Source organism: Lupinus angustifolius, chromosome LG05 (assembly GCF_001865875.1).
Source record: "Lupinus angustifolius cultivar Tanjil chromosome LG05, LupAngTanjil_v1.0, whole genome shotgun sequence".
Lineage (NCBI taxonomy): Eukaryota > Viridiplantae > Streptophyta > Magnoliopsida > Fabales > Fabaceae > Lupinus > Lupinus angustifolius.
Genome location: NC_032013.1, coordinates 19,819,287 through 19,842,680, shown reverse-complemented (window position 1 = coordinate 19,842,680; position 23,394 = coordinate 19,819,287). Strand labels below are relative to the sequence as shown.

Below are 23,394 nucleotides of genomic sequence, written 5' to 3'. Positions count from 1 at the left end.
AAAAGATGTCACCAAGGTGTTGGTTACCAACTACTAGAGGATGCAACTTGGGATTACTATTTTGATCTTTGCAAGAAGTTCCCTAATTTCCATTCTTGAGGACAAGAATTGTTCTATGAGGGAGGCAATGTTAAGGGTATTTTTGTAATAAGAGTTAGTTAGTTACATGATAGTTTTGGAGGGAAAGTTGGTTAGTGAGAACAAACTTTTATAAACAAGTTACTTATTTAGCTTGTCAATTTTCTAAAGAAACCTTCTTATAATCTTTCAATTCACTCACATTTGATTTCTAATAAGAAAGTTCAATTTCGTTCATCAAATAAATTCTATTGATTCTCTACTCCTAATTCTTTGAAGCTTTTGAATTCTTGATTGAAATTCCTAGCTTTATCAAAGTTATGATCACCATGCTCTTCCATTCGTTAATACCATGCTCTTCCTTTGTTTTCTCTCCAATTTCTTACACCCTTTTACTCCTTTAGCTCAAAATCAACACCAAAAATTGCGTGGTTGCTTCAATTGAAAAAAGTTGTAATCTTTTTCAGTTTTTACTAGTCTTAGATTGATTGAAACTTTTCTATTTTCTGATAATTGATTGAAATTTTTTACATTTTTGTTTTCGGTTCAATTTGCTCCAAATTTATGAGTACCAGAGGTTATCTAAAACCTTTGCAAAACCTTTCTAGAGGTCATAACTATAGTGGTTTTTGAAACCTCCGCTTATTATATTATGTACGTTAAAAACTTTTACTGATTGCATAAAAAATCTTCACTGAATACAAAATTTGTTATAGTAATGATTTATTGATTGCATATAAATTTTACACTACTAGTACATTGTGAACACCCAATTTTGTCCGGCCTATATATATAATTACAAAAAAGTTGAGACAACCAAAGATAAAAAAAGATGGCATTTTTTAGGCGTTCTGGAATCAATTTTATCTTCAAAATCTAATCAACGGTTCCATTTTTCATACATAAAAAACCATTGTCGTTTATCTTTTATATTGAAAAGGAAAATAAATAAACGTTACAACAATAATACATACTCCTACCTTTCCGTATGATTGGTGTTTCTCATAAATAATTAGACTATAGCAATGTTACAAAACAATTTAATTGCTGAATAATATTATTTACGTTTCACTTTGCCAATTTATCAACTCATAATACTCACACTAAAACCTACAAAAAAGAAAAACAAAGAGTCACCTATTCATATTCAACAGGTTACTCGGTGCTCATGGGGGTTTCACTCCTGCACTTCAATTTTTGTTGCTATTCAAATCCCAATTTCAGTTTCAATGAATAAGGAAATGGAGTAACAAAATGAGAAATAGAGAGAGAGAGTAACATCATAAGGAGCTATACAAGTGGGAAGATTATTCCATGAAAGGGAGAGGCAACCAATAGAGAGATATAGATATCATCACTCTAACAATTGAAAAGAGAGAATAATTTTTTATCCATCTCTATAAGTCCTAGATGAAGATATTTTCTTCATAAGTATATACTACATATCTTATTTTGGCATTGCACACGTCTTATCCTCTTTTCCAATACCTTGTATATAGCATATATCTTTTACTTTGCTTATGCATTTTTGGTATGATGATTTTTATTGCAACAAATTCAGTGTTCATTTCATGAAGTTAACTCCCATACTTAAGGACACTGTCTAAAGCATTGAACACTTTCCTAACACCTACAACATCAATTCCTACAGCCCCAACAACACCTACAACATCAATTCCTACAAGCTCCAACAACACCTTCACTCTCATAGACCAGTTCTCGAAGACCCTCTGAATGTAGCAACTTCTTCCTTGGCTCGTTAGTCCAGAGTTCAGGCTGGATGAAAAGCTACAAGGGTATGTTGTTAATGAAAGAAAAGCAATGTGAAAAAATATAGTGAAAAACCTATGCAGCAAACCCCTTTATCTTTTTGTTAAACCTACTATCAATCTATCTCTGTCATATGGTGTGGACATTTCATTTTTCTCCATCCCATAACATACCCATGCCTATAGCCACCATTTTTTTTTTATCTCCAACATGATTATGATACCCTTAAAGCCCCCTTTCTACCACTTCATCAACCTATACAAACAACACATACAACCCACTTAAACATCAAATCTATTCTAACAATTAAAAACTTCTATGTCACTCTAGGATCATTATTATCCCTTACTATATGTCTCTTTGTGAACCTTGATGCCCCTGTAACAAGTAAGAAAATGCTTGTTGTGATTGCTTGGGTGTTTGCTTGGTGGGTCACCATGGCAGTGCCACTTCCTGTGACATCTATGTGCCCCCTTTTTCTGTTCCCTCGCTTTGGTATAGCTATAGCTGATAGTATTGCTCGCTCTTATATGGATGAAGTTATTATGCTTATTTTGGGAAGTTTTATTCTGCCCTTGCTGCGGAACAAAACAACATACCTACACAACCGTAAGAAGAAAAAATCAGTAGGTAGAGATAACATAGAACCAAGAATAGAGAATGTATACACATATTGAGGCCAAACAGTTCAGGCACTGATCCAGAGCCTATATTCGCATATCACAAATCAGAGGATATCATACAAAAAAGCAATCGGGAACAAAAGGCCAACCCGCAAAGAGCAAAGACCAGAATCATATTCACAGGTAAGTTAATCATCACTTCGATTATGTAATTGCAAGCTAAAACATATTTGTTATCCAGCAGTATCACATACATAAAAAAAATAACACATATCCAATAAGCATGTTTATAAGCATTCTGTTAATTGATGAAGTAAATTTTACCTCATGTCGGCGTCATCTCCTGTGAAAACTCCCTACTCGGTTAGCCTTCACTGACCTTGCACTGGTCTGAAGGCGTAATTCGTGAGCCATTATCAATACCGGCATCACTCTATTTTTTGCACCCTTCAAGAGCTTGAACCCATTCAGTCCACCATAGAGGAAGAGAAACCATCTACGGTGACCCTATCCGGCCTTCGTGAAGGTCGTAGGGAGAGGGGACATAGTACTTTACCTGTCCTCGGCGTCACGGCGGTTCTGGTGATGAACCACCGAGGATGGCAAAAGAGGATGGCATTGAGACTCTGCCATCACCATATCTTCCCAACCTTCCCCGTCCCAATCGTTGATGCACCTCCTTCAAGTCACCAATCATGGGAGTATTTACCCTTTGTAGATGTTTTCTCGTTTTTTTATAAATTTAGAGAGTAGACCTGCTGAACAAAAATGGATTTTCCCATTACAAAAAGCTTTTTCATATAAGTAGTTAGAATTAGACCCTTCACATTTAAACAACTCAATACTAATGTATTGGTTCTCCATTTATCATTTAAGTCAATGTTGTCTTGATCTAGTTAGCTATAATATTAATCATTTTTTGGTACATTAAAGTGAGGTGCATGAATCACATTGTTTGCACATTTCTGAACTAGTAGTAACATTAGGTACATATTCTCCAAATTTCTATTTGTCGTTAATTTATTCTATGGTTTCATGGATACTTAGCTAAAACATATTTGAAAACTTACTATTAGACCACACTTATATGTATTTCTTAGTAAAAATATGTAATTACATTATGATCGAAAATATTACATAGTTCAATAAAAATCAAAATCAAAATTCTAAGCCAAACTATAGTGGATACCACATATTTAATTCAAAAAGGCATTAGTCATCAAACCATCCAAATGTGGAAGAATAGGTTTGTTTAGGTGGAGGAGTAACTTTGCTGGAACAAGTTGGACAATAGTATATATGATTGAATTTTCGGGTGGACAAAGATCATCACATTTTAGATCCATATCATTTAGATTAGACAAAATTTTATAATAACAACTAATTGTATCTAAGCTAAAGATCGTTTAACACTAAGCACGATATAGGTGGATCATCTTTGAAACAAGAAAATCAGTATTGGTGAATTTGGTTGATTTAACATCCCAAGCTTGCAACATACCTAATTCTCAAAAGACATTCTAGCAGCAAAAGTTTCAACTGACTCTAATTCTTCCCTAAATAGAAAAGAAAACTACGAAAACAATAATTAAACCTTAATCCATTAGGTTTGAATCGGCTACAAAGAAACAAAAACGTATTTACAAATTGCATCAAACACATTAGTCCAATTTAAAGGAATAATTCAGAAACAGGTTAGTATACAAAGTTGACCAAAAAAATATTATTTATGGAGTATTCCCCTTATTGATAAGATTTCAGCTCGCTTTATCTGACTCCAGTAATATAATTCAAGGCATTGATGACAAAGAAGCATATTCAGCAATACAAAGATGAGTTATGGAAACAAGCTAGAGTCACAAATATCACCTTCCACCAGGGTGCCCCACGTAAACCACTATGCTGCTTAACCACTATTCTGATCTTGTTATTATTTCTTTGTCACCACCTGGAAGATAACCTAAGTTGAACGCGACAAGCCTAAGAGTATGCGACAGATTAAGATATAGTTCAACCGTAAATGTTCGAAAAATTGCATCAAGAGCAAATCTTCATGTAAGTGTTTTCTATAACACAGTAAATACATAAACTGAATCCATGTTCAGTCAGTATTACAAAACATTTAATCAGATGATAAACCAAGAGCTGTAACATAAGTTATGAAATCCTTTGAAGTTAAAGGTGAAATATGAATAGGTTTTATGATCTCAGAGTTTCAGTATCTTTATGCGATTAGAATCTGTGATAAATTTAGCTGAAGCATAGCTACCACAAACTGAATATTTTTCGATCATAATTTGATTATACATAATGAAACATCATATGGTGAATTGGGGGGAAACTCCGTTGTAACTTGCAGATAAATATAAAAGGAGAGAAGAGAAGGTAACAGAAAAAGTAACAAAGCAATGGACAAGAGATATCGGGCCTAATGAAAGCCTTGCGCGACTGTGTCTTTCTTGGAACATTCACGTCTTTACATTATAAATCCATTTACGCCGCCGCTGATATCAAACAGATACCAGTACCACTGCGAAGCAACGCAGTTTACATATGCTTTGTGTGATCTGATCCATTTTTTATCAACGTTGTTGTTGGCAGAGCCACTTAACACTATTTTGTATAGTCATGTCGGGTAAGCCCTTTCCAGCTTCAAAGCTACTGTGTTTTTTGTCTTCCAATTAGAGAAACTTTCATTAGTGAATAAAAAGAAATGTATTTCCATCTCTTTTATTTTCTTACCCTTTTAATGATGAACTTGCAAAGCAACAAGAGTACAAAAGATGGGTTCGGTATAAGGATATACCTGATGGACTGAGATCCATAATGGTTATCGAAGAAAAACTATAGATAAGATTTTAGTTAAAATGGTATGGTCCCTTGAGGCTTTCTAAATTCTAACAGATGTATAGAAATAGTGAACAACTTTGCAAAAATGAAGATAATTGCTTGGCGTGGCTTCTTCAATTTACCAACTGAATCTATAAGCAGCCTTAAACCTGATAATGTATGTTTTGTGGCATGATATGGAACGATGAAAATTCTGTAAATAATTCATCTTAGAAAATTTCAAGCCACATCTCTTCAGCCTTGGACAATATTCATGCTGATGAGAGATGAGACCAAGTTGGAATTATGGCTGAACTATAGTTTTTTGTCAAGAAATCTATTGAATGAGGAATGTAAAGATTTTATGACTACGAGAATCAACATAATTGCATCAATTATTGAAAACCATTAGTTTCTAAACATGAAAATAGGAACAAAGGAATTAAGTTAAGTGAGTACGTGACTGGAGCATTGGTTGGAACAACTTCCTCCATTTTACTATGGCAGATATTGAAGATGATTAAATTATAAAAAAATATTATAAATAAGAAGATGCTGAGCTTCATTACTTCTTGGTGTGGAAGCATGAGTTGAAACTAAGAGCTTAGCTTTACTGATTTTAGATTATTTGAATTATTTCCAATAATAGAATTAATTTGTAAACTACATACTATAAATAACTTTATCTTTGTATGATATTTTTAGTATGAATGAAATTCATTTCTTCAGAGAATCTCTCTTTTTCCTCCTTTAATCTTTTGCTCCTTGAAAGGTAGTTACCAAAATTCTCTTTCAACTTCATCTTCTTCTTCACTAAACCTCCACTAATGGATTCACGGTTTCTTCACATGGTATCAGAGCTTCTTCGTTGAAGAGGCTCTGTTTCGAACCGCTGTTTTCTATTTCTCCTTCTTCTACAATTTCGATTTCTCATTCTTTTTTATTTTCTTGAAATATCTGATCTAGAATTGATTATGGACAATCGAATGATGAACGTTATGAATCTAATTCAAGATCCGTCATCTCTGTATTATATGCATCCAAACGAGAATCCTTGAACAATTTTGGTCTCTACACTCTTGAACGGTGATAACTATCACTCATAGTCTAAAGCTATGGCAATGTCATTGAAGTCGAAGAATAAGTTGTTCTTCATTGATGAATCACTTACTAAACCTCTGGTTAATGATCCAATGTTCACTGCTTGGGACAGATACAACACTTTGGTTGTATCATGGCTTCTTCAATCGATGGATGCAACAATTTCACAAAGTGTAATGTGGAAGGAGACATCTATGGAGATTTGGCAAGACATGGGGGAGAGATACTTCCAAGGAGACATTTTTAGAATTTCTGAATTGCTTGTGGAAATTCATACCTATAAACAAGATAATATGTCTATTGGGTCTTATTTCATACATATTAAAGGATTGGGGTAAGAATTTGATAATATTTTGCCAATTCCTTCTTGTGCTTGTGTGAATAAATGTGAATGTGGATTAATTACTGTTATCAAGACATATCGTGAGAATGATTATGTACTATGCTTCCTAAAAGGCTTAAATGATCAGTACGAAGGAGTTAGGTATTATATAATATTGATGGATCTTTTACCATATGTGAATAAGGTCTTTTCTGTGTTAAATCAACAAGAAAGACATCTAAACATGCATATGGTTGAATAAAGAGTGTTGGTCAACACAACAAATCAGATAAATAATGGATACAATTCTAAATTTAGCAACAACTCTTATGCTTGAAATAGAGGCAGAATTAGAGGAAGAGGTAATCAAGGATAATAGAATAGATTCTCTTATGGACAAGGAAGAGGCAATGGCATCTTAGGCAAGTACCCAGGAGGGAGAGATTCAACGATTTGTAACTTTTGTCATAAATCTGACCATACTGTTGAACACTGCTATAAGAAGCATGGGTATCCTCTCTATAATAAGAGAAATGTGAATAATCGTACAACTCTTACTAGGGCAGATGATGACAATAATTTTGTGCTTGAACACAAAGAAGAAATTGGCATAGAGGAAAATGTTTCAATACTACAGATCGCACCTGAGCAACACAAAATTTACTCTCCATACTCCAACAAGATTTCAGAAGGAAATTAAAGTGGCTATTATACAAGATTCAAATGAGATGAAGAATTAATTTGTAAAATATTTAGTTCATTGATTTCTCTCATTCAGGTCATTGATTTACCACATTGAAATCTTGTCAACGAGGTCTTTAACATCATTTGATTTTCCAGAATGACCCATATTTCAGAAGGAAAGTGAGTGTTATACAATTTTTGTGTGAGATGAAGAATTACTTTGTAAATTATTTAGTTCATTGATTTTCTTCATTCGGTTCATTGTAATCTAACAAATCATTTAGTCCTTTATAATGTATTTTGTCTCTTTGAATGAAAAATGAACAATTATTTTGGATGTTAATTTCTATTTTTTTGTTATTTATTTGAATGATTATTTTCTTTAATATTTTTGCAATTTCATATTAATAAACACAATAATATAGTAATCTACTTAATGGAAACTTCATGTTAATTATTAATGTATACTCATGTTGTATATATTTTGACTCGCAATATAAAATGTTAATTTAATAATGCATAATTATGAATACGCTGTTAATTTTGAAAATGAGTTCAGTTTAACAAAACATAATTAAGGTAGTGTTGTCAATAGATTCTAATTGACAGGGCATAATTGAGATAGCGCTATCAATTAGATTCTATTCAACAACGCATAGTTGAGATAACACTGTCAGTTAGATTGTATTCAACACCGTATAGTTGAGATATCACTGTCAATTAGATTTTATTCAAAATCGCATCATCCAGGAAGTGATGTTGATATGATTATGAAAATGAGTAGTAAACAGTTGGATACACAACAACAGCGCAACCCTTAAGAAGCGTTGTTGAAGAGATAAATTCAACAGCGCTATCGCTAATATGCGTTGTTGAAGAGGCTAATACAACATCACAACCATTAATATACGTTCTTAAATGAATACTACAATTTAAATATCTAAAACATGAATCAGTTTCTTCTACGCTCTTAAACTTAATCAAAAAGAAATCCCCATACTCTCAGGAAACCCTCATACTCTCATAAACCCTCATACTCTTAGAAACCTCAAAAACTTCATCAATGGCTTCCCAAAGTGGCGATCATGGTTCTTACAGTGGTGACGAAGCTACACCGACTCTACAAGACAAGCAAATCATTGTTCAAAAACGAACTCCATGTGGAATGACTTCCATGAAGAATATCATTTGGTCAAGAAGTAAAGATGTGAAGATAGAAGTTCAATGGAACTCTACATGTCAACCATTAAACTCAAAGGGTGGCAACTCATTGGTTAGCTACATTAGGGTTGTGGTTAGGCAGAATGTGAAGTTAACATTCAACAAATGGACTAATGTAGGGAATACCATGAAGGAGCGTATTTGGAATGAAATAACAATAAGTTTATTTTCTAGTTTTTGTGTTTTTGTGTTTTCATGCAATCTACGTGTATGTGTTAAGTTTTCATGCAATGTACGTATATGCATGTGTTTGCATGCAATATAGTTAATGTATATGTGTCTTAGTTAACTTTTGATGTTAGTGAAGAGCATAAGGATTATATCCTTAAATCGGCTGGCAAGGCTCATCGACAATTTCGAACTGATGCTGGAAAATTACTCAGAGATGTTGATGGCAATGTCAACCTAAAACCTCCAACTAAATATGCAAATATCGTTGATGAAGAGGATTGGAAGATTTTTATCACCCTACGCATACAAGACAAGTCTTTCTTGGTAAAATCATATTCTTTATAATGACTTTTGTATATATGCTTTTGTAAGTATTATTAATTTATAAGTACATTATTGGTTATGTTTTCTATGCATATATATCTAATTACATTTTTATTGGTTATGTTTTCTTTGTTGGAGAACAAAAGCGATATGCCTATGACTCCACATGAAGTAGAACTCGATGTTCTATGGGTTGATGCCCACAAGAACAAGGATGGTATCATCGACAATGAGCAAGTTCAAGAAGCGGTAAGATGTGTTGTAAGTGCTCATTTTTAATTATACTTAATTTCCATAGTTTATTTATCAAATTGTGATTAATTAACATTATGTTTTTTCTTGATTTGTCAGGTTGCCCTAAAAGAAAAGGAGGCACAACCGGATAGTCACAAAATACTTGACAAGGCCCTATGACTGCCTATCTACCCTAGCAGTATCCGAGGTGCAGGATTTGGGGTTAGCCAGCGAACATTTGTACCTCATCCAAAGCGTGCAACCAAAGCCCAAATGAGCCAGGTTCAAAATCAATTGTATGGTCTCATGCAACGTTTCAACGAATTTGAGAAATGAATGAAGGTGAAGGAAGCTGAGTGACAACGACTAACTAGTGTTATTGGCACTGTTCCTTCAACCATCAATGATAGTTGTACACCTTCACCTTACAATATTCCCATTGTGTTTCCCATTCCTGAGGTAATTTAGTTAACTTATTTTAATTTAGTCGTTAACTAATTATATATTTTAACTTACGTACATGGAATTAGTTCTTGCAAACTTTTCCTAGATACCCCAACTAGCCGAGTAGTGGGTGTTGGGAAAGTGCATAAGTCGACTGATGTTATGCTACATAATGCACGTATCCCATACCATCATGTGAAGGTCTCGATTGATGTTGTAGTTGATGATGATGCGTTGTTGCCAATTCCTCTCGATGAGGATATCTTAACAGTTGGAGGGGCTATAGGCACTTTTTTGGCTTAGCCAGTAGACCTTGTACAAGTAATTCCTTCTAAGATATGATTTTTCACCTTATGCTCAGTCATATTATCTATATATTGATCTATAATTGATATGTTTTTTATTAAATATTTCAGGAAAATGTACATTCCACCCTAGTAGCACCCAAAAGACTAAACCATCTTCAGGGGATGTGAGCTCGATGCCATCTACCAGAGATGTGAGCTCAAAGCCATCTACTAGGGATGTGAGCTCCAAGAAGACTACCAACTATTGTACTCAGTTGTTTGAGCATGTACAAAAGTTGAGAGATGATATAATAATTATATCAATTCTCAAGGAAGTCTTCAGGGATAAGATTGATGAATATGTTGACATCAATGAAGTCCAGGAGGTATATAAACATGAATGGATAGATGCAACTGCTATATATATATATATGACGTAAATTATGTTTTCTTAACTTCTCACTTTTACATGGCGATGTGTTATAATTAACTAACATTTGTGTTATATATATTATGTACTTGTATGAAAATTGTGTTTCGGTAAATAAGAAAAGAGTGATGTTCATATCTCCACACTTTACCACTCTTGTATCGAGTGACAAAAATAAGATTGGGGAATTGATAGAACAAATTATAGATACTCTCCTCCATCATAAAGAAGTTGCAAATTTATTTCTTGCACCTTTTAATACTAGGTGAACATTTTTTAATTGTCTTTCATATTTCTTTGTTTAGTATGTTTGTTGTGCTTAACATTTCCTAACAATGTACATATGTTTTGTTAGGCAACATTGGCTTTTGGTTGCCATCAATCGGGTCAAAGAAGAAATATACTACTTTGACTCATTGGCGCATGGTGCTCCGAACAAGTACACCGATATGAAAGAAATATACTACTTTGATATGGAATACTCATTTAAACTTTTAGTTACACTTTCACTTTTCTAGTTGTTTAATAACTAAGTAAATTTTCTGTTGTATAGCGCGATGAGAGTTTACAGAAGCTATAATTGTCCTAGAAACAAGTTACCATAACACAAAATCAAATGGACTCATTTAAAGGTATTGACACAAATCCTCTCAAACAATTATATGTGTAACATATTCATATTTCAACTAATGTTATACTTATATGTTTACTTCATTTTAATTGTAGACCCTTACCAAACAAACGAGGTAGATTGCGGCTATTACGTGCTAAAATTCATGAAGGAGATCATTTAGCAATGGCCAAATAATGAAATCAAGTTTATTGGTAAATCATATATTGATGGCCAAGTCAACCAGATTAGAGAAAAATGGTCAAAGTTTGTACTTAGTTTTATTGGAAAATCATAGGTATAGTAGATTAGTTTTACACAGATTGTATCTTAGGGAATTCAATTAATATTCAATGTAATGTATATGATTTGGTGTACGTAATAAATGTTTATGTAAACTTTATAGTGTAATTAATGTTCAATATATAAATTTAGTTGAAATTTAGATGTGTTCATATAGTTGTGATTCTGTATGCATTCATTTTGTTGTTATGTTTTGTTTCTGTATGCATTTAGGTTATTTTTTGTTCCGTTTCTGTTATGTATCTGTATGCATTCAGGTTATTTTCAACAACACTTTTTTAACAATACGCTGTTGATTACGTTGAATTCAACAACGCATTATTAGAAAAGTGTTGTTGAATACTTATTCTCATTTATTTTCTTTTAGCTATACAACAACACATTCGATAAGAAGTACTGTCGATATGATCAACAAAATTATTTCCTCTGCACTTAATCGCTGAACACATTGCTTAATCGATGAACACAATGCTTAGTAGATTTCTTAATCGATTAACGGTTTCCCATTTCTTAGATTGTTTGAATGTTATTTGTTGTCAATATTAATTGTTCTATATATTTAATTAATTTTCATTAATTGAATGTCATAATGTAATTACTAATTTGAATTTCATTAAAAAAAATGAATCAGTAAAAAAATTATTAGATCTTCCACGGCGTTTCCTTTAGGTTGCATTGTGGAACACTTACCTTCTTTATATTTGAATGGGGGGTTCTTCCACAATGCTAGTTTTAGGAGGCTCTATTGATTAGGTATCATTGACAACGCCATCTTCATTATCCGATGTTGATTAAGTATCATTGACAACACCTTCTTCATTATGCGTTGTTGAAGATACCATCTGACCATAAAAAATTAAAATGTTCCCGCATTCTCACACATTCAGCAACCCCAACACTCGTTTACTCAACAACGAAACTCATTTAATCTCAAAATCGACCTCCAAAATCATTCAACCTCATCATCATTCACACATTCAACACCGAAAATCATTGACTCATTCAACACGAAAGTCATTCAATACTGATTTCAAAAATCCTTCACTCGTTTAACCTCAAAATCATCATTCACACATTCAACACTGAATTGAAAGTGAGTTTTCCTTATAGTTATTTGCCTTTTTAATTATATTATATTTAGCTTGTATTGAGTTATAACTATTTTCCTTGTAAATGAGTGAAAGTAATTTCACTCATTTAGCATGTATTGAGTTAGGGTTTCCGAGTTCCGACCATTACATTATGAGTTAGGATTCCCCCATTTTTAATTACATAATAATGTATTTGCTCTTCTTGGTGAGCTTAACTCCAAGCTTTAGGGATTTATGCTCATTATATTTTTTGTTAATTGAAAATGGATGAGTGCCAATCAGTTGACGAAGGAGTATGAAGGGGTGAAATCATTTTAGGTTGGCAATTGAGAATGCTGAAAACCCTAATAGAATTGTATGTCCTTTCTTAAGATGTTGTTACTCAAATCGAATTACTACAAATGAGTTAAAATTTATTTAGTGTGTCATGGTATTGATCAAAGTTACACATGTTGGTCAATACATGGTGAGAAGAGAGACGTTATGGATTGTGATGATGAGATTCATATGAAAGACAACTACACAAATGCATATGAAGATGATCATTTCAAGCAAATGGCAAACATTGTCGAAGAGGATCTTCCTGATTGTCCTGAGATGTTTCAGCGGTTGATGGATGGACTGATAGGAGTTTCACCGACATTCTTGCACTCCTAAAGGATATGTTGTCGGAAGATAATGTGCTCCCTTCTCGAACTTATAATGCAAAAAAATGTCACATCACCTTACAAAGATAATGTGCTCTCTTTTTAGAGTTTATGATTTTTTTTTGTGGTCGACACTATATACATCCCCTTACAATGGCTCCGAACTCAGGGAGGCACTAAAGCTGACATTAAAATACTAAAATTAATGAATTAAAAAATGTACCTCTAGCGTGGGTTGTCTCCCACGAAGCACTCATTAACATCATTAGCTTGACGATTGATCCTTGCAGCTCATGTAGGGTCCAAGAGGGCTAAAAAAATTTGTTTTTCCAATCACTCGTCTGCTAGATAATGCTTCAAACGTTGACCATTCACCTGGAAGTTTCCCATTTCCTCATTCCATATCTCAACTGTTCCATAAGGGTAGACTTTGGTGACTTTGAACGAAGCTGGCCATCTAGACTTTAGCTTCCCTGGAAAGAGTCTCAACCTGGAGTTGAATAAGACAACTAGTTCCCCTACTTGGAAATCTCTGTGGATATGTGTTTATCATGCCATATTTTGTGTTTTATTTATAAGTGCGAGCATTCTCATAATCATCCAACTGTAGTTGTTCCAACTCTTGCAGTTGTAATTTCCTCTTTTCTCCATTAACTTTCAGATCAAAGTTTAGTAATTTGGCTGTCCAATACGCCTTATGCTCTAGTTCCACTGGAAGGTGGTAGGGATTACCATAAATCAACCTGAATGGTTTTATATGCAGTACGGTAAGCCCATAAAGCATCATCAAGCTTTGATCACCAATCTTTCCTGCTCCTAGATATCGTCTTCTCCAATATGCTCTTAATCTCACAATTTGATACTTCCCCTTGACCACTTGTTTCCGGGTGGTAAGGGTTATCAACTCGATGAGAAACACCTCACTTCTTCAAGAGGTTTTCAAAATGCCTTTAAATAAAGTATGAGCCTCCATCACTAATAACTAGCCTCGGGACCCAAACCTTGGAAATATGATCTTGGTAAAAAATTTGATGATCATTTTAGCATCAATGTGTGGAGATGAAATTTCTTCCACGCACTTAGAAACATAATCGAATGCCACCAAGATATATTTGTTGTTCTTTGAAGTAGGAAAATGTCCTATATAGTCAACTCCCCAAACATCAAATATCTCAACCTCAAGGATGGGGTTCATTGGAATTTCTTGCCTTTTTTATATGTTCTCCACCCTTTGGCAAGAATCACATGTGAGAACAAAACTCCTTGCATCTCTGAATATGTGTGGCCAAAAGAAGCCACACTGGAATACCTTTGCTATTGTTTTTGAAGTACTGGCATGACATCCATAAGAGGCAGAGTGGCAACAACTCAGAATCTTGTACACTTCTTCTTCTGGAACACATCTTCTGTAAATACCATCAACATAGACTCGATAGAGGTAAGAATAATCCCAAATATACTTCTTTAGATCTGAGAAGAATTTCTTTTTCTATTGTGATGTCATTTCAGGTGGAAGAATCTTGCTGGCCAAATATTTGACAAAGTCAATATACGAAGTGCCTATATAGTGCCGAGGAGGAGGAGTTTCTCATGAGGAAAGGAATCATTAATTGGTATGTCTTCCTCCTATCCACTTGGATGTTGAAGCCGAGATAGGTGATCTACAACTGGATTATCTGTCCCTTTCTGTCAACAATCTTCAGATCAAATTCTTGTAGAAAGAGAATCCAATGGACGAGTCGTGGCTTAGCTTCTTTCTTACTCATCAAGTATATCAAGGTTGAGTGATCAGTATGGACTATAATTTTAGAACATACTAGGTATGCCTTAAATTTTTCGAAGGCAAACACAACAGTTAGTAGCTCTTTCTCTATGGTGGCATAGTTGGCTTGAGATCCATCAAGTGTTTTGCTTGCATAGTAGATGTTAGGCATCTTCTTGTCCTTATTTTGGCCCAACACTACTCCCACGATATAGTCACTAGCAACACACATCACTTCAAAGGGAAGATTCCAGTTTGGTGATTGCAATATTGGTGCAGTGACCAATGCCTCCTTCAACCTACAAAACGATTCTAGACAAGCAGCACTAAAATCAAATGTAATATTTTTCATTAAACGGTTAGAAAGGGGTTTCGCAATTTTTGAAAAATATTTTATGATTCTGTGATAAAATCCTGCATGACCTAAGAAACTCCTAACACCTTTTATGTTAATTAGTGGTGGCATATTTTCTATTACTACAAATTTTGTCATGTCCACCTCTATCCCTTTTCCTAAAATTAAATGCCCCAACACAATACCCTCACACACTATGATGTGATATTTTTTCCAATTTAATACAAGATTCTTTGAAAAGTGGTTGGGGCATTACATAGCCCAAAAGACATTCTCCTATAGACAAAGGTGCCATAAGGACACGTGAAAGTAGTTTTCTATTGGTCTTCAGGGTGAATGGGGATTTGATGAAATCCCGTGTAGCCATCTAAATAGCAGAAATAGTCATGTGTAGCAAGCCTTTTAAGCATTTGATCAATGAATCAGAGAAGGAAGTGATCTTTCCTAGTGGCTATGTTTAATTTTCTATAATCAATGCATATTCTCCAACCCGTGATTGTTTTAGTTGGTATTAATTTGTTTTTCTCATTTTTAACAATAATTAATCCTCCTTTTTTAGGAACCACATGAACTGGGTTCACCCATTCACTATTAGATATATGATATATTACCTCAACATCTAAAAGTTTCAGCACTTCCTTCCTAACCACTTCTTTCATATTAGGATTTAGTCTCCTCTGTTTTTCAACTGAGGTTGTATCGTTAGGTTCCATGAAAATTATATGCATGCAAAAAGAAGGGTTTATGCCTTTTATATCATCCAATATGTATCCTATTACCTTCCTATGCATTATCAAGACCCTTAGTAATTTTTCAGTTTCCAATTTATTTAATTTAGCATTAACAACAACTAGATAAGATGAATTGGGTCCAAGAAATTCATACTTGAGGGTGGAGGGGAGTGTTTTTAACTCAACCTTAGGTGATTTCCCCTCCTCATAGTCTTCAGATTTGGGCATTACCTTCAAGTTCTCATCTTCCGGGTTGTGAGGAAGTGTTGGGCTTGCATTCAGAAATTCAATAATCTCAGCCACTTCCTCGTCAACACCCAAAGTGAAGGTTGTTTAATAGATTTAGAAATATCAAATTCAACCTTTTCATCCCCTATGATTAGGGAAATTTTTCCATTTTTTACATCAATTATAGCACCAGCTGTAGCTAAAAAGGGTCTACCCAATATGATTAGGATTTGTGAATCCTCTTCCTTCTCTAGTATTACAAAATCTGCTGGAATGAAAATTTCACCAAATTTAATAGGAACATCATCCAAGATGCCTATAGGGAATTTAACTGACCTATCCTCAAATTGAAGTGATATAGTAGTGGGTTTTAGTTTACCCATTTCCAATTTTTTGCACACGGATAAAGGCATGAGACTCACACTTGCCCCCAAGTCACATAAGACATGATCAAGACTAGTATTTCCAATTAAATATGGGATAGAAAAACTACAAGGGTCTTTTAATTTAGGAGGTAATTTATTTTGAATTAAAGCACTGCACTCCGCAGTTAAAGCAATCGTTTCATAATCATCTAGTCTTCTTTTTTAGATAAAATATCCTTAAGAAATTTTGTGTATGTAGGCATCTCCTGCAATGCCTCAGTGAAGGACAAGGTGATATATAATTTCTTAAGAATATCCAAAAAATTCCCGAATTTATTTTCTAACTTTGCCTTTGCTAATCTTTGGGGGAAAGGAACTGGTGGTACATATTATGGTGGAGCTACATACTTAGACAACTTTTCAAAATTTTGCTTCCCTTTAGGGGGTTGTGTCTCAGTATGTTCCTTTTCCACTTGTGCATTTTTTCTAATTTGAGGAATATCACTTAGTTCATTTCAACTCCTTAATTTGACAACTTTACAATGTTCATTATTTGGATTTTTTCTGGCTGTCTTGGAAACATCCATGTTTGCGTATTAGGATTACTAGCTTGTACGACAATTTGTGTTTCCAGCATTTTACCATGGATGGTCAATTTTTCTATTTTAGAATTCAAGTCATTAACCAAGTTTGAAAAACTTTTATTAATCAGGATTTAATCCTCATGAAATTTATTTTGGTAAGCAAGCAATTTTTCCTGACCCTCCATTAGTGTTTTAAGAGTAAAATTAATAAGAGAAGATTGTACCTGTGTAAACCTTTTTGGAGGTTTCCCATTACCTTGCCCATCCTGTTATTGATGATTCAGAGTGTTGTTGCTCCTCCAGGAAAGGTTGGGATTATTCTACCTGTATGGTGGGTTGAATTGTTGTCCACTCCTCTCTTTGTTGTCATAGTAGTTGCATGATTCAGGTTGTTCATTAGTCAATGCTCCATGTTCAGGTTCAGTGAAATGTTTGCATTCAGACCACTCATGTCCTTTTGCTCCACACCTCTCACATGTTTTAGTAGACCCAATAGCATTAGCATGTTACTTTTCCAACTTTCCAAACCTTTGAGAAAGGTTCTCCAGCGTGGAAATTACCTTCTCCATCTAATTGCCTGAATAATATGCACTAGAGTCTCTTCTTGGATGGTGTCTCCTCTCATTCGCCAATTGCAGATGATTAGAAACTACATTCTCTATGATCTTTGAAGCAACATCAATTCCTTTGCACATAAAGGCACACCTTCTGAAGAGTCCAAAAATTGTTGTGAAGGAAAGTCTAGCCCATTGTAGAAGTTCTGAACTAGCATCCATGGTGGAATGCCATGATGAGGGCAAGCTTTAGTCAACTCATGTAATCTTTCCCAAGCTTCAACAATTGACTCCCCATCCTTTTGACTGAAGTTTTGGATGAGGTGCCTGTAATGCAAAGTTTTGGAAGGAGGAAAGTATTTGTTGAGAAAAGCCTCTTCCAAAGTTCGCCATATTGCTTGAATTTCAGCATTTTGATTTCTTAGCCACGTCTTAGATCTGTCTCTCAGGGAATATGGAAACATGCAGAGACGAATGACATCTTCAGAAGCCCCATGGATCCTTATAGTCTCACAGAATTCTAAGAACTGATCAATATGGACATTCATATATTCATGAGCTCCTCCTCCAAATTGGTTTTGCATCACCATTTGGATCAAATTTGATGGAAAATAAAAGTTCTATGCCTCAATAGTTGGGAGGATTATTCTACGATGTGAACTACGAGCATTAGGGGCTCCGTAGTCGCAAAGTGGTTTTTCATCTCGTTCAGCCATTGTTTGTACAGGAGCACACCTTTCTCATTCTCTTTCTCTTTGTTGCCTTCTTCTTCTACATAAAGTCTTTTCTAGCTCTGGGTAGTAATTTGAACTTTGCATAAACCAAATGCACAACCTATAGAGGTACCAAGAAAAAGGAAAATGCGTAATACATTAGAGTAAAGTGATGAATTAATTGAGAATTAGAGAAATTTTGACATAGTCCCCAGCAACGGTGCCAAAAAAACTTGATAGGGTGAATCGAAGTGTACGATTATGTCGTTAAGTAATAAAATATCGATCCTACGAGGACTGGAAAATTCCTGTAATTATAACAATTAATTTATACTTAACTCAAAGAGGAATTAAAAGTGAATTTAGAACAACTGAACATATGACAAGAACAATTATGAAAATATTAAAAAGGATTGAAATCTAATTTAGGAAGAGTTCACAGGATAAGGGTTTCCTCCTATACACTCACAAATCCTTGCTTTGCTCCTTTTCATGAACTTTAAGTTATGATGGTGAATTTCTCTTTGATATGTGTCATCCTCTCTCGAGCTCTGACACGTGTACTCCATTGAAGTCGTACCTACTCTCGTGGTACGATTATCTATCAAACCCTTTACTTGGATCTTTCTATCCAATCGCTTCGTAGCAACCCAAGGTGAATTCCAGAAGCCCCCGACAATCCTAATACTACTCTCGTGAATTAGGATTCTTGTTTGAATAACTGAATGATCAGATAATTGGGTTCACCTCTCATTCCTTCTCCAATGTATCTAAGAGGTGTAATTTTTTGGTCAGACAACTCAAATGAATAAAACTCAGATTAATGATTCAAATCACAACACTCAATGAAATTAAAGTAAGAACAAGTGTTTATTGAATGTAAAAGGGCATAACCCCAATCCTAGAAACAAAGGGAATTTCACACTCAAGATGGAGAAGAGAATACCAAATTCTAAATTAGAGAATTTTGATGTAAAGTATAAAACCCTTGAGGGAGAACCCTCATTTATCCTAATTATAAAATAAATATGAATGGAATATAACATCCACGACTTCTTTTGGCCCTTCAGTTGGTCTTCATATAGCCTCAACACTGAATTTCATCTTCTTGCACCCAATCTCTACTCTTTTTGTCTTCAATCCATTCAATCTACACAACATAGCCAAAACACCCGTTCAACCTGAACAAAGAGAAATAAAAACTAAAAAAAATCCTAAAGTCCTAATTATGTCCTAAAATGCAAGTTAAATGCAATGCAAATGTAGCATAATTTCACACTCATCAAGCTCATTCTTGTCACCTTGCCCAATGATAGTCAAATGTAAACATCCATATTAGGGACTATCATGTTTTTTGATAAATTTTTTCTGACTGATGTGATGTATATTCTATCATTTCATTAGAATATGGTTTCTATCTCAATGTGAACATACACAATTCCCTTTAATTGATTTTTGAATCCAATGTTTGTCATATCTAGGATCTCCTATCATTGAAGATGATTAGTGCAACTGAGCTCAAGGGTGGTCTCTATGATATGAATTTCTCTCCTTCGTTAATCCACAAGTTTCCAAATACGTATGCTTGTACTATTTCTAGTCATAGCAGTATTAATTCCTTGACCAAGTATGATTGTAATATCTAGCATAATAGATTATGATATTTATCACATGAAAAACTTCTTGTATTGAGGAAACAATTTCCTTTCATTAAATGGAATAGAAGTATAGATCCTTGTCATATATATCATTTGGCCAAACAGAGAAGGTTGCCTTATAGTGAAAGTACATCTAAATCTTTAAACAATTATGATTTGGTGTATATGGATATTTGGGCCCCTTTATCCATACCTAGTACTTTTGTTCAGAGGTATTTTTTGACGATGGTTGATGACAAATCTAGATTCACTTGGATTTATTTCTTGAAATTGAAATCAAAAGTACCTTTTTTGCTGAAATCCTTTGTTTCTTTTGTTCATACTCAATTTGGTGCTAAGGTTAAAACCATTAGAACAAACACTGGTAGGGAATTCTATTTGTCTGAATTTTATGCCTTACAAGGGATTTTGCATCAAACATATTGTGTTGAGACTCCTCAATAAAATGGGATAGTGGGGAGAAAACACCAACATATTTTTGGGGTAACTAGGGCTCTTATTTTTCAGTCTAATGTCCCACATTGTTTTTGGAACTATGTTGTATCCCATGCCATTCATTTGATCAATAGGCAACCTACTCCTTTCTTGTCTCAACATTTTCCTTACAATGTCCTGTATGGTACTAAACCAGATCTTTCCAATCTAAGGGTCTTCTATTGCTTGTGCTATGAATCAACCGTGAATGCTCACATAACAAAGCTTGATCATAGGTCAAGTCAATGCATTTTTATTGGTTTTAAGAAAGGTGTTGAAGTCTACTTGCTACTAGATGTACTTTCACATGAAATATTTTTGTCTAGACATGTGATTTTCAATAAACACTATTCCTCTTTTCTCACAACTTCTAGTCCTAATGTCCAAACACACTCACATATTTCTGTTCATCTTCCTTGTATTGTATCCGATTTTAGTGATCCTTTTGGTGATACTAAACAAGCCTTGTCTCAAAACAATCAAGAGTCTATTGTCTCACACTCTGATAGTTATCCTCACTCAAGATACTATCCTACACATCCTCCTAGTCCTACTACTTATTCATATCCTCTTAATAATGATCTCATAAATTCTCCTCATGTCCTTCATAGACAGTGTACAATAGTCAAACACATCCTAAATACTTAGAAAATATCACTACAATATAGCTTCTACATCAGTTTTATCCACATCTTCAATCATGTATCCCATGTTCAAAAGTCTATCATATGACAATCTTTCCCCTAACCACAAACTCTAATCTTTAGCCATATCTTCACATGATAAACCAATTCATTATAATGATGTTGTTAAGAAATATTGTTGGAGACAAGCAATTCAGAATGAATTACGTGCCTTAGAATAGAATGGAACATGGTTGTTGACCACTCTACCATCTAATAAGAAAACCATTGGGTGCAAATGAGTGTTTAAATTTAAAAACAGAGCAAATGGATTTGTTGAGAGGTATAAATCAAGGTTGGTAGCAAAGGGTTTCACTTAAACTGAAGGCATAGACTATTTCGAAACTTTGAGTCCTGTTGTAAAAATGACCACCATTAGAGTGATCTTATCCTGAGCTTCAATCAATTAGTAGCATCTAAACCAACTTGATGTGAACACAACCTTCTTGCATGGTGATTTGAATGAGGATTTTTATATGAAGATACCTCATGGTTTAGAAGGTGTGGGTTCTAATCTTGTGTGCAAGTTGGAAATTTTATTATATGGCCTAAACCAAGCCAGCATGCAATGGCATGCCAAGCTGACTGGGGTATTGATTCAATTTGCTTACTCAAGGTCCACATCAGATCATTCCATTTTTATAAAGTCACAATCTTCTCAATTTACTGCCATATTGGTATATGTAGATGATTTGGTACTAACTGGGAACACTCTTGAGGAAATCGATCATATGAAACCCTTTATGCATTCCAAATTTAGTATCAAGGACCAAGGCCAACTATAAATTTTCTTCGGTATGGAAATTGCTAGAACATCCAAAGGCATTTTCCTATACTACAGGAAATATACTACGGATCTTTTAAAAGAGGTTGGGATGCTTGTTGCCAAACCATGTTCCACCCCTATGGAATACAGTGGTAAACTCATCAACTCTCAATCTGGTATACCACTGCAAGATGCTAGTTCCTATCAAAGGTTAATGGGTAAATTGTTGTATCTTACCTATACCAGACCGAATTTGTGCTTCTCTTTTGGCCATCTTAGAAAATTCCTCTCTCAACCTACTAATCAACATCTTTCAGCAACTATGGCAGTTCTTAGGTATCTTAAAAGTTCCATCACTTATGGTGTCTTTTTCTCTGCTAAATCTAAGCTTAACATCAAAGATTATGTAGATGTTGGTTGGGCTACCTACATTGATACAAGAAAATTTGTTTCTAGTTATTGCTTTTTCTTAGGTGATTCCTTGGGTTCTTGGAAAAGCAAGAAACAACAAATTGTTTCCAGGTCTTCTGTTGAGGTAGAGTATAGGGTCATGGCCTTGGCTGCTTGTGAAGCACAATGGCAGGTTAGTTTGTTACAAGAGCTTGGGATTTCTCACTCTCATATTGTTCAATTGTTCTGTGATAACCAATCAACCATGCACGTTGTTGTCAATCCCGTTTTTCAAGAGTGAACAAACAACATTGATATGGATTGTCACACAATTCGGGAAATAATTCAATCCAACTTGGTGCATCTTCTTCCCATCTCTACAACTACCCAGATTGCTGATATCTTTACTAAGGGGGTGTTAAGCATCATTAGTTCTTGGCATGGAAGCATGAGTTGAAACCAAGAGCTTAGCTTTACTGATTTAAGAATATTTGAATTCTTTCCAATAATAAAATTAACTTTTAAATCAGTTATGCAGTTACTAAACTATATACCATAAATAGCTTTGTCTTTGTATGATATTTTTAGTATGAATGATATTCATTTCTGATTCATTTCTTCAATTAGAGAATCTTTCTTTTCTCTCCGTTAATATTTGGCTCCTTGAAAGGAAATTACCAAAATTATCTTCCAACTTCATCTTCTTCTTCACAAAACCTCCATTAGTGGATTCACGGTTTCTTCACAGAAGATGGCATGACAATTGACAACACTAGTCCAATTATTAACTCACTATTTTTTTAAGAATACATGAGCAATGTCCTAATATCAATAGTTTGATCCATGACATATGTATTAAGAATACATAATTGATAGAGACAAATCTATTTTAATGGTATTTACCTCTTTCATTAACTGTCATAGGATAACCCTGATAAAAATAATAATAATGGTATGAGGGC

General features: G+C 34.3%; 1 protein-coding gene and 1 long non-coding RNA gene across 2 annotated transcripts; one reads left to right on the top strand and one right to left on the bottom strand.

Annotated features, from left to right (window-relative positions):
- Positions 2,272-3,148, bottom strand: LOC109347201. The gene is made up of 2 exons (XR_002107581.1): positions 2,796-3,148; positions 2,272-2,447 (listed from the first exon to the last, which is right to left on the bottom strand). It is a non-coding gene; the product is annotated as an uncharacterized LOC109347201 (long non-coding RNA).
- On the top strand, positions 22,074-22,733 carry LOC109347054 (uncharacterized mitochondrial protein AtMg00810-like). Its single transcript, XM_019586784.1, has one exon. The coding sequence runs from the start codon at positions 22,074-22,076 to the stop codon at positions 22,731-22,733; it is 660 nt and encodes a 219-aa protein (XP_019442329.1).

Coding starts and splice junctions, on each gene's coding strand:
- LOC109347054 (XM_019586784.1), top strand. CDS start 22,074: ATGGAAATTGCTAGAACATCCAAAGGCATTTTCCTATACTACAGGAAA.